Source organism: Notechis scutatus, chromosome 2 (assembly GCF_049901735.1).
Source record: "Notechis scutatus isolate UNSWTSFEM ecotype Mainland chromosome 2, rNotScu1.2, whole genome shotgun sequence".
NCBI classification, from domain to species: Eukaryota; Metazoa; Chordata; class Lepidosauria; order Squamata; family Elapidae; genus Notechis; species Notechis scutatus.
The window spans coordinates 229,612,652-229,629,140 of NC_142010.1; the positions used below are offsets into that span (position 1 = coordinate 229,612,652).

The following is a 16,489-nucleotide window of genomic DNA, read 5'->3' on the forward strand; positions in this document are numbered from 1 at the left end:
TTCTTCCATGAACAGGTTTGCAATGACGGGTGACAGTGGTGATCCCATAGGGGCTCCTTCGATTTGCTTGTATCTTTGTCCTGTGTATATGAAATATGTGTTGGTTAAGCAGTGTTCTGTTAGTTCCATGAGGTGTTTGGGTGGTTGGTATTTATTTTTGATGATTTCGAGAGTTTTATCGGGACTTGAGTGAATAGTGACGTGGGAAAATACCCGAACAAAGCTGAATACCATACATACATACATACATACATACATACATACATACATACATACATACATATATATGTTTTCATAGATTTTCACGGGTACAGGTATGTAGGTCTAGGTGTGTTCGGGTCTTTTCCCGTATAAGATTAAGAGTATCTTGGCGACGTTTCGGCGAGGTCCCACTCGCCATCCTCAGGCTGGTGCTTTCGACTTTGTGCCAGTGCAAGCAGATTGCACTGCTTGCACTGGCACGAACCCGAAAGCACCAGCCTGAGGATGGCGAGTGGAACCTCGCCGAAACGTCACCAAGATACTCTTAATCTTATACGGAAAAAGACCCGAACACACCTAGACCTACACACACACACACACACACACACGCACACATATTGTCTAGGTTTGATCTGGGCATTTTAGCTCAGTGAAGGAGCATGGGAAATGTTTTAATTAAAAAGGACACCCCAATTAGAAATACTGCTGTAATTATCCTATTTACTTCCATTAGTGATTGGAGATATATTTATAGGAACACATAAATATCAGCTGTACAAAGTATTCTGAGCTGATATTTAATGTCTTACAACCCACTGAACTTTTAATAGTTTAGAATCACTTTAGATTTCTCAATCCAAGGTTTCCCAACATTTGAGAGCTAGTGGAAATATTTTGAGATTTTAAGAGTATGGTCACACAAAATCTACCCCATCCCACTGATCACCTCAGCTTGCTTGGCTTTTCTGGGAAGGTGGCAAGTTTTCAAATAAATCATTCAGGGTGTATCACTTATCCCCTCATGTTTTTTAAAAGAATGCTTCCCATATATATACAAAGCTCAGAAAAATAGGAATGTGGGAGAAGTATGCTGCTCCAGGATACCACTTTACAGATAGCTTTAATTAAATGAAATAGGCATACCTGTTTGGGGAAGTCCTAATCAACTTAAGTGCACATCTGTTTTTTTGCACAAAAACATCTAAGCTTTTTCAAAAGGCCTTCTGAAGCAGGTAAGATTCTTATCAGTCTAAGGCTTGCTATCCTAGCACTGGCCATTATGGAGATCTTGTACTTTCTATTTTTCCCTGTTCATGTATTGTCTAAAGATACGAGGTAGTTTAGGTTGCAAGATGGCTTAAATGTATAGACAGAAAAGGTAACACATATATACTTGGGAAAGAAATATTCACTCCCCTCATGAATATTTTTGTTCATTTACAATCTAAACATGAAGTCAAAGATTTACACAATTGTTTTAAGAACTATTTTGAAATGAATTACATTAAACTTCCTCTGCTTCAGCTCTCTGGAACTATCGTTCGTGTTTTTCTGCTTTATTTGTAACTTGATTTGCAGGAAGAGCAGAGACTTCAAAATTCAGTAATGCAGTGGATTGTGGTATATTTTTTGAGCCAACAATGGCAGCATAGTTGCAGATGACTTTAAAGTGGCCACCATCTAGTCATCCTTAGCGTTTATGATATCCCATGAATCTAAGTCACAGGAGAATACTTTCCATCACGATTTTCTTTCAGTAATGGTGTTTTAGCAGCTCCGTTCAGAAAAGTCCTTGTTTAGCCTTCTCCTCTTACTCTTCTATAAAGGACTGATTAATGGCAATACATGGATTACTATCCCTAAGTGGGATTTTTTTCAGTCAGCACTTATGAATATACAAACATATATCGCTAAATTCTGAATTATTAGACAAAAAAAAATTGAATGTATGCTATAAAACTGTTTAATGAATGCATGCGTGCCTGATACAATAACAAATTTACTGAATTCAAATTTACTGTTGTAAACATTTTACAAAAAGCATTGCAATTTATCTGGATACAGTCATTGGTGAAAAAATTACTCAAAATGATAAATGGCACATAAAAAAAATAAAGGTGACAAAACCCAGTCTGCATCTTCTTTCAGCACAACTCTGAACAAACAAAATAGAATGGTATAAAAGTGTACAGCAAAGATTTCCTTTCAAATTCTGGAAGCTGTAAATACAAAGTGGCTGAACAATTGTAATGTGATTACAGTAACCAGGTGATTTACAGTAAAAGGTGTTCATCCAGTTATACTTTGCTGTTGAAACAATTTATTGGCAGATGTCTGTGTTTCTGAAAGACCGCTTTGGCAATTGGAGGTTTGAAATAACATTAAAGTTCAAAGAGAGAGTCACAGCATTTACTTCGTGGAAGGTGATTTGTACACCAAGGCTCAGAGGTCCTGAAAATTGGTTCCAAAAGTGCAAGTGTCCTGCACAGATAGCTTAAAGCTGCTGGTACAGTCAGTCACCAACAGATCTGTTTTTTGTTTTTTTTTGCATAGTTCACACATCACTGGAAACGTGAAACGTGTGCTATTTTTGGCAAGAGCAAGAAGAAGTGATATTGGTGAAAGTTGTCATGTTGGTCATGCTAGCTCATGCAGAAAGCTGCTACCTAATGTTGTTAGGCACTGAATACCGATTCTGTTTTTGTTGAAGGAGTTCTGTAATTGCCAGCAACTTCTTCAGTACATGCTGTTGAAAAAAAGGTAAATTTGTTAAATTATCCATGGTCTTTCTGGAAGTTTTAAAAGCTGAAAGAAGTGATTTATTTATTTAAATATCTTTAGAATACTTTTAGATTTTGAGTAAGGAAAAGACAATCTAAAAGTTTTCTAGCTTGAATATGTACATCAAAATAACTTTCCTGCAGCTTTAACATTTAAAGAAAGCAAGTGATTATATGCAATGAATATAAAAAATGTAATGTCTTACAACATCACTTTGTAATCATGGATATAACTTCAAATATGCATTGTATTTGAAACAGACAAAATCAAGACAGTCATGCTAAAAGGTTCACTCATTTCACAGAAGGGTATTTGATGATACTTTGCTAATTCCACCATCTGTAGTCTTTAAGTGCCATCTTTTGAAGCTGCTTAAGAGTCTCCAAAGCCAGAGCAGACTTTCAGAGGGCAGCAGAAAAGACATTTGGTGAGTTTGCTTCCTCCCAATTTTACCCATAAAAGATGGGTAAATGATTAATTCATCTTAAGTGAATAGGAATTCATTCTATTGATTACATCATGATTTTCAGTAAACTTTTACTGATCTTTTCACAAGACTGTATTTCTGTTTTCATCTTCAGTTTATATTTCACTTCATATACACTCCAGTATGTTTCTTTAACTTGCAGAATAATTTCTTATATTTTCATACTTTAGAAATATCCAGTTTACTTGAATTCTCTGAATATTAAACATTCCTGATCCAAGACTCCAAAAAAGAAAGCTGTACCATGCTTACATTTTTCCGTAATACCCTTTCAATACAATTAATTCAGAAAACACCAAGTTTGCTAAATATCATACTGCTTTGGTATTTGGCACACAGAAAACTGAAAGACAAGATCAATTTGATTCTATGATACTGACTTAATCAAGCATAATAGTATTTAGAAAGTCAACCAAAGCAAATGTTTTAATCCAATTTTAAAAATGTCGGCTTTAAATACAAACTCTCAAGAAAGTAAGGATTTCTCAGAAGCCAGGAATTCTCACTTCAGATACTAAATTCTAAAAGTAGGATTCATTTTATTCTGCTATGTTTTACCTTTATGATTTGAGGTTTTGATATATTTACAGTTAAACAATATACTAAGATCTTTTTCTAAATTAAGGCTATAAAAATATAGAAATTTAGATTACTCTCCAAGCTGGCTGCTTCCAGTAGGAAGATTTGAATGATCTCCTTTTGCTGTCAAAGATTTGAATGGCAGCACTTAGGAATTACCCATGACAACTTTTGGACGATTGTGAACTCACCCTGGAAAGGAAATCTTGAAGAGTACAGTTCCCTGTGGGAGCAGCTGGAACTTTCTTTCACCTTTTCTTCTCAGCAGACTGTTTTCGTAAGGAAACAGGGTTTTAACTTCACTTTTTGAAGTTTTTATTTTGCTTTGTTTTCTATTTCTGAAAGTTTATTTATTTCAACCCCTTGCTGGATTTTATCTATTCTTCTTGCTTTTTTCCTTTGCTTTGTTTGACTGTATTTATTAACTTCTGCTTGTTTGACTGTATTTATTAACTTCTGCTTGTTTGACTGTATTTATTAACTTCTGCTTTTTCCAAATGGAAAATCATGGCATGTTTCTGGATAGTGAAAGTGCTTTTACTTGATTTACATTTTTATTGGACATTCACTACAGGGATTTTGTATTTAATTCAATTTATAAAAAGTTTAGAGCTTATTTTTCTTAGTCTTTCTTTTAATATTGTATTCAAATATCCAGAAAATATCTTCCAATCCTTTGTCAGTTTTCTTATTCTGCTTTATCTACTATGTGGAGCAACAACTTTACAGACAAGGGATGAGGCTGATACTCGAAAAAAGACTGTTTGATAACATGCAATTCTTAGCTGAAAGCTTTTTAAAAAAAGTTTGATCAACTCATAAAGGTGTGGTAGTCATAAGCAAGTAACTGTAGATAGATTGACTTTGGAAATTGAACTTATTATATTATTTAATCAGATAACAATTGATAAGAGATGCTATTAAGAAACAAATGTGGATATTTGATCCAGAACGAATCAGTATTAATTTTTGAGACAATTTGGAATAGTTAAGAAGACATGGTAAAAATTTTACAAGTTGATTATAATAGCAATTTGTTAAAAGGTTTTGAAATTTTAATTTTGTCATTATTATTGTTATTAACTATTTTGTCAATATATACGGTAAATAATTTGTAAATGGAATTAGTATAATAGTTTAAATTTTGGGGGGCCTGTTTTGCAAGGGGTGTGGAAACTAATATTGTTGTAATATATTAAACCGTATTCAGCTAGGGGGAATAATATGTAAAAATGTGTTTTTTAAATGCACTTTTAAAATGATTTTGTTTTTTTTCTTAGTTTGTCTCTTAAAAATTTTTGGGGGGTGTTTTGTATTTTAATCTGAATAAAATAAAAATATATGGGGAAAAATATAGAGATGTAATTTTTTCCTCCAAATCACATAAGTAAGTTTTAAATGTGAAAAGTTGTAAAAGAAAAAGGAATAGCCTTAAAAAACAGAAGGAAGAGCCACAAACAAAACAATGGTCAAAACCTTATGTCCAAGACTGAACTGTAATCTGAGAAAATGCCTCAGATAGACTTTATCTAGATCTCACAAAGATGCAGCGATGGAGGAGAAAACACATTCAAATTTATAAAATTATACTACCATAACCTTGTAATAAAAGTTATGTTGGCCTGAATGACTGGTTTCCTAGTCTGGTCTATCTTTTATTGTCAGTTTCCTCTGAATGTTTTCCACAATTTTTTATGAATTCATAAAACTTTTAAAGAAAACTTTCAGCTAAAGATTGCATGTTGTCAAGCAGTCTTTTTTTCCTGAGTCTCACCCCTTCCTGTCCGCTAATTCAATATGTTGTTGCTCAATGTAAAAATAAGAAAACAGGAAAAACAAAAACAAAATAACAAACTGAAAAATACAAATTCTCTGCAATGAATGCCCAATAAAATATAAACCAAGGAGAAGCACTTTCACCATCCAGAGGCATGTGCTATTTTCCCTTATGGAAAAGCAGATGTTAATGATAACAGCCAAATAGATTCAAGAAAAAGCCGAAAAAACCCCTCAAGATAAAATCTAGCAGGCAGTTGAAATCAATCAGCATTCAATAACTCAATTAACATATAAAGATAAAGAGCAAAGCAAAACTTCAAAAAGTGAACTTTCTGCTGATAGGAAGAGGTGGAGAAAAGACCAATAACTTTCCAGCTGCCCTCACAGGGACCTGAAATCTTCAAGATTCCCCCTCCCAGATGAGCCCAAAAATCGACTTGGATCATTCCTAAATGCCCGCATTCAAAGCCAGGGAACAACACTGCCAAAGAACCAGATTTGCCAACAAAAACAGGTCATCGGCAGGAAAGAAAAGCTTTCCTATTGGGCAGCAGCCATATTGGGGGAGGAGCCCCCTAGTTTGGTGTACCTTGAAGTGCTGACAAAAATAAATTCTTCACATATTTTGGAACAAGCCTATGTTTGGTATCACCTCTTACCTGCATTGCCCCTCGCTCATTACTGAGTGTTCGAAGTTCATCTGAATGTGCCACACAAATCTCATGAAGGGCTGCTAGATCACGTGATAAATCAGTTCTAGAGGGCTCTGTAGTGTCTGGAAGCTCAGGTATGTTCTTGGACAAAATATAACAAAGATTATCCTCTTTTATAAAATAATAGAAAGTCAGGCTTTTCTCACTTTTTACCATTATTTGACATACCATTGTTTGTCCATATAGAAAATGATTAAAAGTCACTATCATTCTTTACCTACAGGCCGTTTAAGGCTTAAATAACATGATGAGTGCTTTTAAAAATCTGTGTAAGCATCACGAGTTAAAATTGTGTAACTAACAGATGCCATTTCATTATTGAATGAAGCTCAAGTAAGAAGTGCTATGCAATGCTGCATTTTAGAAATATTAGGCCTTACTTGCAAAGTTTAACCTATTTTTAATATCAATAGGCTGAACTATGATTTTAGCCAACGTTAGTGAATGAGCATGGCAAACAGCTACATTGAATTAATGTGCTCTGGAAGAAGATATTCTATGCAAGCAAAAATGAACAAAGATGTAATGGAAATATATAAAATAGCAAGGCAGGAATTAAGCAGGGAGATGAACTACATAAAATAGGGGGGCAGTATCACTTGAATATTAAAAAAAGTCAATTGAATTTACTTTAAGACACATAAAAACAAGCCAAATAAAGAAAAGCCATTTCAGAAAACACAAATGAGGCCTTGGAGAATAAATAATTAATACTTTGAAGTACATTTCTGGAACTAGAGAAATAAAATATTTTCCCAGTTCTCAGTGTGGAGATAAAGGAAATCTTTACAAAACTAATAGCTGTGTATAGATAAATGTTCTTACCCCAAGTTCATCCAAAAACATGATCATCCTGTGTTTGTTACTCTTGATAAATGGATTTACACCTTCCATATAAGGTTCCTAAAATTAAATAAGTTGCTATCTTTATTCTATACCTATATATTGTAATGAGTGCAATAGTTTTAAATTTTGATTTCTACATGAACTCCCAGAGCAGCATAATTAATTACAATATTTTAATATCCCTTTTCTACATTTAATGAAAATCACATCAAAAGATTCACATGACAAAAGGCTAAGTCACACATGTTTTATATACTTTGTAAAATGGTAACAAGGGTAGTGAGGTTCCTTTATGAGATTTACTAAATCTCATCCTATTTGCAGTTAGCAAAGCAACTGACCAGAACTGACAAGGGAAATTCATAATTGGCCTTTAAAAGGAAATTTTTAAATTGTGAAAAATGTTACAGCCCTTCAAAATGGACAGAGAAACAAAGTGATAACCTATCTAACCAGTGCAGATGAATACATATGAATGGGCATTCTGCATCAGTTCAAATTACTAAATTGCTATCAAGAAAATCCCCACATGTAACAATCAAAACTGAAAATAGAGTCAGAGTTCTGTTTCTGACTTTGTTTTTATACTTGGTAAGATTTGAGATAATACAAAGGTTTTCAAAATTCGCATATTCAATCAAATTTAGGTTTTCAAAATTCGCATATTCAATCAAATTTCAGATTCTTAGAATTTAAAAGTATGATTAATGATGTGATTTTTATCATATTAATGTTTCTTAATTATTGAGAATCCCCAATCAAGAAAAGAAAACATGATCAAAAACATGTGCTAATTGTTTCAGGGTCTGTTCATCTCTTTGCGAGGAATGAGGTAAGTTATGGATCCAAAACCATTTCCAGTGGCCATTCTCTAGAATAGCTAGAGTATACTTAAAAAAAAACAAACCAATATGCATGACTATATCATTTAGTCAGACAGCTGGCCAAGGCTAGGTTCTAGGTTCTGCAACTAGTACAGGTAATCTTCAAGTTATAACCACTCATTTAGCAATGGGCCAGATTATGTGCCCTCCTCACCCCCGTGCCTCCAACTGTTGGTGCTGCTGTCGAGAGGTGAGGCAAGGCAGGTGGCAGGGAGCAGGTGGTGCCATGCCGTGGCCCCTGCACACTCGCCCCCACCATCCAACCTAGTCCTCCAGCTCCACCACACACTCCACAAGCAAAGACAGATGGTGGGGCAGTGATGATGGGGCTTTTCAGGAAGGAGAAGGAGGGAAAGGGAGAACGGTTGCTCGAGGTCTGCCTCTTTACTGGCTGCTCCCCAGGCTTGCTTGCGGGAACCTGGCACAGAAGGAAGGGTCTGTTTCAGATTTGTCCCGACCCTCCCATCCCCTTTGAACCTGGCCTTCCTCCTTGGAGGAAGATGGAGGGCTAGGCTGGGCTGAAGCAAAGGAGAAAGGGAGGGAGAAGCCATGCAGCTAAGGATGAGGAGCTTGCCCGCCTCTTCATAAGACCGTTCAGGAGAAACATCATGCAAATGTAAAAGCCGCTCCTCCCAAGTCAGCAGCAGCACCTGGGCTCTGGCAGTAGGGCCACTTCATCCTTCCCCAGGAGTATCTTGCCAGCGTCCCCTTGATGGCCCTTCCCCCATACAGTTTCCAAGGAGGGAGAGGGGGAGAAAGAGAGAGAGGAGGGGGGACAAACAGTAAGTGCTCACAGTGCTTTATTTTAATTTGCATGCCGTGTCTCCTGAGAGGCCTCATGGAGAGGCGGGGAAGCCCCTCATCCTTAGCTGCTGGATGGAGGGCTTGGCTGGGCTGAAGCAGTGGAGAAAAGAAGCTAAGGGGCTCACCCTACAAGACCCCCTGGGAGATAGCGTGTGTAAATGTAAAAGCTGTTCCTTACAAGTCAGCAGCAGAGCCTGAATCAAAAATTCGTCTTCCATTCCCTCCCCACCTCACAACCACATTGGAGTGTTGCTCAGCTTCCTCCTGAGGTGCGCCAGCACTGAAAGTGGGTCAGTGGCCACGGGGGCTGCTGCTAAACATGGATGTTGGTGTTGCTCCCACAAAGCAGTTGTCAGGGCATGAAGACATGAGGGGCCTTAAAGTAAGCGGATGTGTGTGTCAGATAGCTCCATTCTCCCACCTTGCTGCGGTGGCACTCAAAATGAGACACCCAAAAAATAAGCCCTAGTGCTTATTTAGAAACTTAAAAGAAAATAAGACTTATTTTCGGGGAAATACAGTATGATATGTGGACATAGGATGTTAGGTGATCCTTTTCCTGATGATTAACTATGGTACTATCTGCATGCAATGTATACAGCAATTAGAATAGGCAGTTTGCTTGTATTTTCTCGATGAGCATATAATGAACCAATTATGTTTACCTTAGCTCCAAACTCAACAAGATTTGCCAAATTCTGCACAGATTTAGCAACCAGCGTCAATGTTCTTGCTGCAGTCGGAGAAGGAGAATCTGTAACGAACAGTTTGAAAATTACAACCAATATTACAATAATTTATAGCAAGCCAACTAAGTCAAGTTCCTTCTAAGCCACATTAAATTAGCTAAGTTGCTCCTGATTCGAGTGGTTAACTGATGAGCCTTTTGAAGGGGGAAATTCATAAACCATAGCACCTTCTTTCCTAAGACACTGATAATATAGAAATCTTAAGGACAGTAAATTCTGGCAGTTTCTCCTTTTCTAAAATTTCTTTAAAGGAAAAAAATTGGCCAACTAGTTGTTTAGGAAATATATCAAATAACTATACAACTGCATATTTGTCATTATCATCCTAGTATTTAACCCTCTCAAAACAAGTTAAAGTCAATTATTGAATAGCAATATAAACTTACTTTATTTAAAAAAAATAAAACGTTGAAAGGAAAACTGTTAGAGAAATTTAGCAGTATTAAACACATGTTGAGTGCACCAGATCCATATACTCTCATTCTCATTTTATTACTGACATTTCTAATAAGAATTATACACTTAAAAAAAGCACTCAAGCCTATTTAACCAAGCAACAGCATTTGTTTTCATGACTGCATTTGAAACTAAATAGGCATTGTTGTCCTAATGCTAAATATGAGTTAATTACTATCCAATATATTCACCTGAGATGATATTAAACATCCTTGGATTTAGAATAGCAGGGCAGATCAGCCGAAGGAAAACAAAGCCACTGAAATTATAGACACAAGAATATGTTGATGTTTGAAATGAATGAACAAAACATTGTGAAATTATTAAGATGCACATAAGATTAACCCATTTATCTCATTGTTCTTGTATATGCAACAGTTCAGTTTTTCAACCATTATTCTAAAGCAGAGAAATTATTCTTTCAACACCTACATCTAATACTTCGTAAAATATTCATTACCGATTGACAGAATGATAGAAAAGATTTTTCAAAAGTCCTAAATTTTTCAAGTTAAAATGCCTATGTCACCCTATCAATGTAAAATTCAATAAGTATCAATAAAATTATATAATATATAGGCGTGCAAATAGTCATTTCATATATGTAGTGTAGTAATGTACTGTTTAACAAGTAGTTAAATATACATATCAACAGTCTCAACAAGATAAGGAACAAAGAGATAAAATCTGGTATATTAATTTCTTTCTTTCTCACTCTCATAGTTTTCTGATGAGGTCTTGTTTCATAACATATTATGTTATAGAATGGATAAGTGAACTACCAATAATAATAGGGATTTACCTTTGCAGTCATGTTATATACATTCATGTTTGAGAGCACTTATACCAGCATCTTTTTGCAAAAAACAGTTACAAAGGCGTATTTCCTAATTGGGATGTAGGAATTACTTTCCTAGTTACCCAACTAATATTTTTCTCTCAAGTTTTAATAGTATTTTTTCTGCATGTGCAATGTTTTATCTAAATATGATGTACTGTTGTGTAATTTGTGAAAAGTGATTTTTTGTAACTATGAAAGCTGAATAGCGTGCATTTTCAAAGTTTTAAAACAGTGTATCTTTTCAAAGATAGCTGAAAAATAAAACGTGAAGGTGAATTTCTCAATTACAGCATATAACAGCAACAAAGCAAAAATAATAATGAAAATATCTTACCTAACTACTCTTGTCCTCATGGTTGTATTGGCTGGCCACTTGCTCTGAACAGATTTTTGTAAGCAACCATAAATATACCTCAGCGTCCTATTCAAATAACACAATAGGGATAATAACACATGTAAGTTTTATAATAATTAAGTATTCCAAAATTATAGATAACTAACATTCCTGATATTTCATATTTTCTACAATCAATAGTAGTATTTTAAAAATACTTTAAAAAGTATTTTAAAAGGAAAGTTGAATGAAATAAAATACATCTGACTCAATAAATATATACTACCGTGTTTCTCACATAATAAGGCCGGGCCTTATTTTTTTTTGAGCCCCGAAAAACGGCTAGGCCGTCTTTTCGGGGGTGACTTAATTCCCCCAGCATCTCGCCACCAGCCGCTCCTAGCAGGCGATCATGGCCAAGCACAGAGAGCTCCCTACTGCCACCTTTGCTGCAGACACCTTTGGCACCGCCGCTGTTGCTTTCCCTTCTGCCCATTACGCCGCCACGTTTGGAGCTGCCGCTTCCGTGATGGGCGCTCGCCATTTGCTCCAACGCGGAAGTGGCAGCTCAACATGACGGCGGCGATCTTTATTTGTCCACAAGCAGTTCAGAGCAGCAAGAGGAGATCACGATGCCTGCAAAAGAGCTTTCTCTCTGCGCATGTTCAACTGCGCCGCCCCACTCTGCGCACTCATCGCGATTCTCGCTCTCCGTCTCATTCCGTGCTCAGTATCAGATCGCGACTGGCATCTTGCTTTGCTTTTAGCAACGGGCTTGTTTGAGCACTTGCGAGCTCCAAGCGGCGAGCTCAATGTGAACCTCCAAACATGACGGTGGGCATCTTTTATTTTGGTCCGCGCGAAGTTCAGAGCGAGCTGACCAAAATAAAAAGATCGCCCACCGTCATGTTTGAGGTTCCGCATTTGGAGCTTCCGCCGCCGCTTGGAGCTCCAAACAGCGGCAGTGCTCCAAACATGAAGCCGGTGCTAAAGAGCCAGAAAGCAGCAAGGGCGCCAGGTGGAAAGGACAGGGTCGCGATCACACGGAGATGCCCAAAGCGCAGGAGGGTGAGACGGAGGGAGGGCGGAGTCGTGTAATTGACGAGAGTGAAGGCAGTAGGACGACTCTTCGGGCAGAGTGTTGCTTGGGACGCATGCGCGCTGCAAGGAGGGAAAGGCGAAAGCTCTTTAGCAAGGCATCGCGGTCTCCCTCTCTTGCTTGCTCTGAACTTCGCATGACCAAAATAAAAAGATCGCCCGCGTCATGTTTGAGCTGCCACTCCGCGCTTGGAGCTCCAAATGGCGACCGCGCCCAATCACGGAAGCGGCAGCTCCAAACGTGGCGGCGTAATGGGCAGAAGGGAAAGCAACAGCGGCGGTGCCAAAGGTGTCTGCAGCAAAGGTGGGAGTAGGGAGCTCTTTGTGCTTGGCCATGATCGCCTGCTAGGAGCGGCTGGTGGCGAGGAATTCGCCCGCCAGGCGCTCCTAACGGCAAGTCTCCCGCCCTTCCCCTTATTTTGCATATTTTAAAATAGGCCTAAATTTGGGGGGAGGGGCTTAATTTGATTTTATGCCCAAAACACATGCTGGGCCTTCCTATTGGTGGAGGCCGTATTGTTGGAGAAACACGGTACACAGAAATTTTACTTTTAGGTATCAGCTGAATAACTGAAAGATTCATAATTTAAAAAAAATATAAGAACTTTCTAAGTGTTCATTCAAGTTTATAGTAATGTTGGCAGCATGGTGGCCTACTAGTGAAGATTTTTGCCTCCCACTGGGACTGTTGAGAACTCAATCCTAGGTAGCAGCAGATGTTTCTTTCCCAATGCACAAAGAAAAACATATCTGTTGCAAACTCCATATGGCGTCAGGAAGGGCATCCAGCTATTAAATGCTCAGCTCCATCCAGTGGCTCTGACTTTACCCCAAATTAAGGGATTATAGGATTGTAAAAAGGGAATTATCCAAGTTTATAGTAGAAATAGTGACTTCAGACTTCCAGTTCAATACATCATAATCAAGATTCAGGTGAAAACCAAGGAAATTAATTTTTGAATGTTACCAAGGTTCTACTATGCAGACATACTCTTATCCACAAACATTCAACTGTTGAACAAAATCTAAGAACTTGGCCAAGGAATAACTTTTTAGAAAGAACTATATCATAACAATAGACGGGATGTAAAATTGAAACAACCAAATTTCAACAGATTTTCTAGAAAATACTGATGAACTTACGGAGGTAGTATTTCTGCAGCCATGAATATTTTTTCCACTAGCTCTGAAAGGATACTTAGTAGATGTGCTAAGTTAGTATTTACATCTTCATTTTTCTCTAATTTTGAAGGATTCAACTGAAATATACAACCAGAAATTTAACATTCTTATTTTGAATGAAATAGATTAAATATGTTTACAATACACACAGTTTAAGATTAGAAGATTAAGTATTGAAATACACAGAAACTTAAAATTCAGTAAGAAGCATATGGATTGTAATGGCATAAAACTAAGCATTCTTGGCTTTGTTGTTCCATTTTGACCTCTTTGACTATTTGGTGAATCTTTCTCAGAAAAATGCATTTAACTTCATCAAATAAAATACAAAGACACTGTCTGTATTATAATGGAAAAATATGTACAGGTTAAATACAACTATACAAATATTTTTTAAAAACAAATAGCTAATAATTGTGCTTCTTTATTAATCCATTAAATAAACAACAAGATGATGCACTTTCTGGTATAATAATTTCAGACAGTGTGAGGTTATGAGGTTAGCAAACATTTTTAATCTCTTAATTCCATCTGAGATTAGGGTAACCCCAATCTAATTGGCCATTTGCAGTACCCTAAAACTTGATTTTGTACATGGGCCTGGGCTCCCAGATATGTGATAAACCCCAACACTTGGCTTTGTTGATTGTTATTTTATTATCCTTGGTTGCTACGTTTTTTATATTACTGTATATACTCGAGTATAAGCCTAGTTTTTCAGCCCATTTTTTGTGCTGAAAAAATCCCCCTCGGCTTATACTCGAGTCAGATTCCCCTCTGGAAAAAAAATGGTGTGGAGTCGCGGCCTCCGGCGGCAGCGATTCCCAACAGCCCCAGCCGGGAAGGGAAAGGCAAAAAGCGCTTTGCCTTTCCCTTCCCGAGGCGGTGGGACTGGGGCCGCTCCGGCGGCAGCGACTCCCAACAGCCCCAGCCGGGAAGGGAAAGCAAAAGCGCTTTGCCTTTCCCTTCCCGAGGCGGCGGGACTGGGGCCGCGCCGGCGGTAGTGACTCCTGACTCAGGGGGCCTCCGAGGGAGGGGAAGAGAGTGACTCCTGCCTCCCGCTGTCATCATCATCTTCTTCTTTTGGGTTAGTGAATCAATTAAACCTTTCATGATAGTGAGATCGTTTCCCAAATTAATTATTTTTATTTTTGAAATTTACCAGTAGCTGCTGCATTTCCCACCCTCGGCTTATACTCGAGTCAATAAGTTTTCCCAGGTTTTTTTGTGTAAAATTAGGTGCCTCGGCTTATATTCGGGTCGACTTATACTCGAGTATATACGGTATGTGTTTTATTTGTTTGATCTGTTTTATTATAAACTGCTTAGAGTCGTATATGTGTGATGGTTGGCAATATAAATCAAATACATTTTTTTAAAGAAAATAAGTTTTGGAGTCTAGAGGCCATATTTACTTTGTACCATATGTCTATCATTGAATGCAAAGTTCAATTTTAGTAAGAAGTAGTGAAAATAAAGCTGTAATGTTTTTTACCCCCAAGTTCAAATATTCCTTTGGAAAGGATTTTCAAGGGGTCTGTAGACCCCAGGTTAAGAATCTCTGCTCTAAGATAAAATAATACAATGGAATAATACTGGAAACATGTGCTTCAAAGACAAGTACTAATTAGATTAGCATATGATTCTATTATATTTCTAAAATTAGTGTATTTAGAAAATTGACAATGCTACAATATAATATTAATAACTCAATTTAAAACCTAAATAATATAATTGGGAGTTTATAAGGGTAAATCTCAGTTTAAAATCTCAAAAACACTTAGCTTAGTTACTATCTTCATTACAATCAGAGGCTTATAGCATACAAAATTGCTGTAAATGAAACAAATGTACATTAAAAGTCTTTTCTAAAGAAAATGTGCATATTCATTAGATAGTCATATTAACTGACATTTCTTACCTCACAAGATTGTTTACTCTCCATTATCTTTAAAATAGAATCCTTTAGAGCATGATGCACAAACCGTGTAGCTGTAGCTTTCATATACTGCTCCATAAGTGTACTTGCCAGTGTGGTAGCACGGAATAAGGTAGTGGCTTCATCTGAATAAAAATATGTGCTTATATACTGGGTTCAAATATTATATATGGCATTTTTTTAAAAAAATCTGAGAGATGTTAATGGTACAAAAGACATTCTAAAGGAAAGGATTGGGCATTTTGGGAAGAGAAAACGAATGTCATAGAAAATTAATTTTAGGAATTAGTATTAAAGATTTATAATATACCTTCCATGCATATTTCTCTGTCATTTAGCGTTCGCAATAATAATGCTTCCAGTTTTTCATGGAGAAAAATTTTAAGTAAAATACTAGCCAGCAATGTTCGGTCTTGTCCACACACATGAGATAAGGCATAGACCACATGCAACTCTTTTTGCAGTACCAACTGAAAAATAAAGGTTAATAATTTAATATAAAACCAAAATATCATTTTTTTTCTTAAAAGAAGAAAACAAGCAAATCAAAAATTAGTTAATACAAAAATAGAATATTAGCGAATGGAAAGAAGCTGCAAGAGCTATTGTATTTTTAACAATAAAAAATATTTAAAATATGATTTTGCGTCTCTGATATATTCTGTACTCCAACTGATTTACATTGTTTCTAAACATTTTACAATTTTCATGTATTTCTTATTTCAGTTCTTTTCCCACTTAAGAACCATACTCCATATTTTAATTGCTGTATAATACAAAGAAGATATGAAAGCCATTTTTTAAAATGTGGTCAAACCTCTGTTATGAATATATGCTGTTAATTCTGTTATTACTGCATATTCTCCAAGTTAAAATTTCCAGTCTATCATTTGTAAGATATCTCATAGTATAGATAATGTTAAGTTTATCCCTAAGATTATCTTTTTAAACTGTGGTGTTTTTATTAAAATATCTTGGAATTATGCCTAGTTAAAACATCTAGTGTTTTTTTTCCAGATTTGAATTCTAAAATTA

At 36.5% G+C, this 16,489-nt stretch overlaps 1 protein-coding gene across 2 annotated transcripts in view; it reads right to left on the reverse strand.

Annotated features, from left to right (window-relative positions):
• Nucleotides 1–1,928: 1,928 nt before the first annotated feature.
• RASA1 (RAS p21 protein activator 1) overlaps nt 1,929–16,489 on the reverse strand; it is a 61,265-nt gene continuing 46,704 nt past the window's right edge. For both annotated transcript variants that reach the window (XM_087958205.1, XM_087958204.1), the window contains 9 exons: nt 15,765–15,924; nt 15,437–15,579; nt 13,477–13,592; nt 11,236–11,322; nt 10,252–10,319; nt 9,521–9,609; nt 7,147–7,224; nt 6,268–6,402; nt 1,929–2,728 (listed from right to left, as the gene is read on the reverse strand). In XM_087958205.1, coding sequence (XP_087814331.1) covers nt 2,645–2,728; nt 6,268–6,402; nt 7,147–7,224; nt 9,521–9,609; nt 10,252–10,319; nt 11,236–11,322; nt 13,477–13,592; nt 15,437–15,579; nt 15,765–15,924 — 960 coding nt within the window. In that variant the 3' untranslated portion in view covers nt 1,929–2,644. The remainder of the gene's footprint in view (nt 2,729–6,267; nt 6,403–7,146; nt 7,225–9,520; nt 9,610–10,251; nt 10,320–11,235; nt 11,323–13,476; nt 13,593–15,436; nt 15,580–15,764; nt 15,925–16,489) is intronic.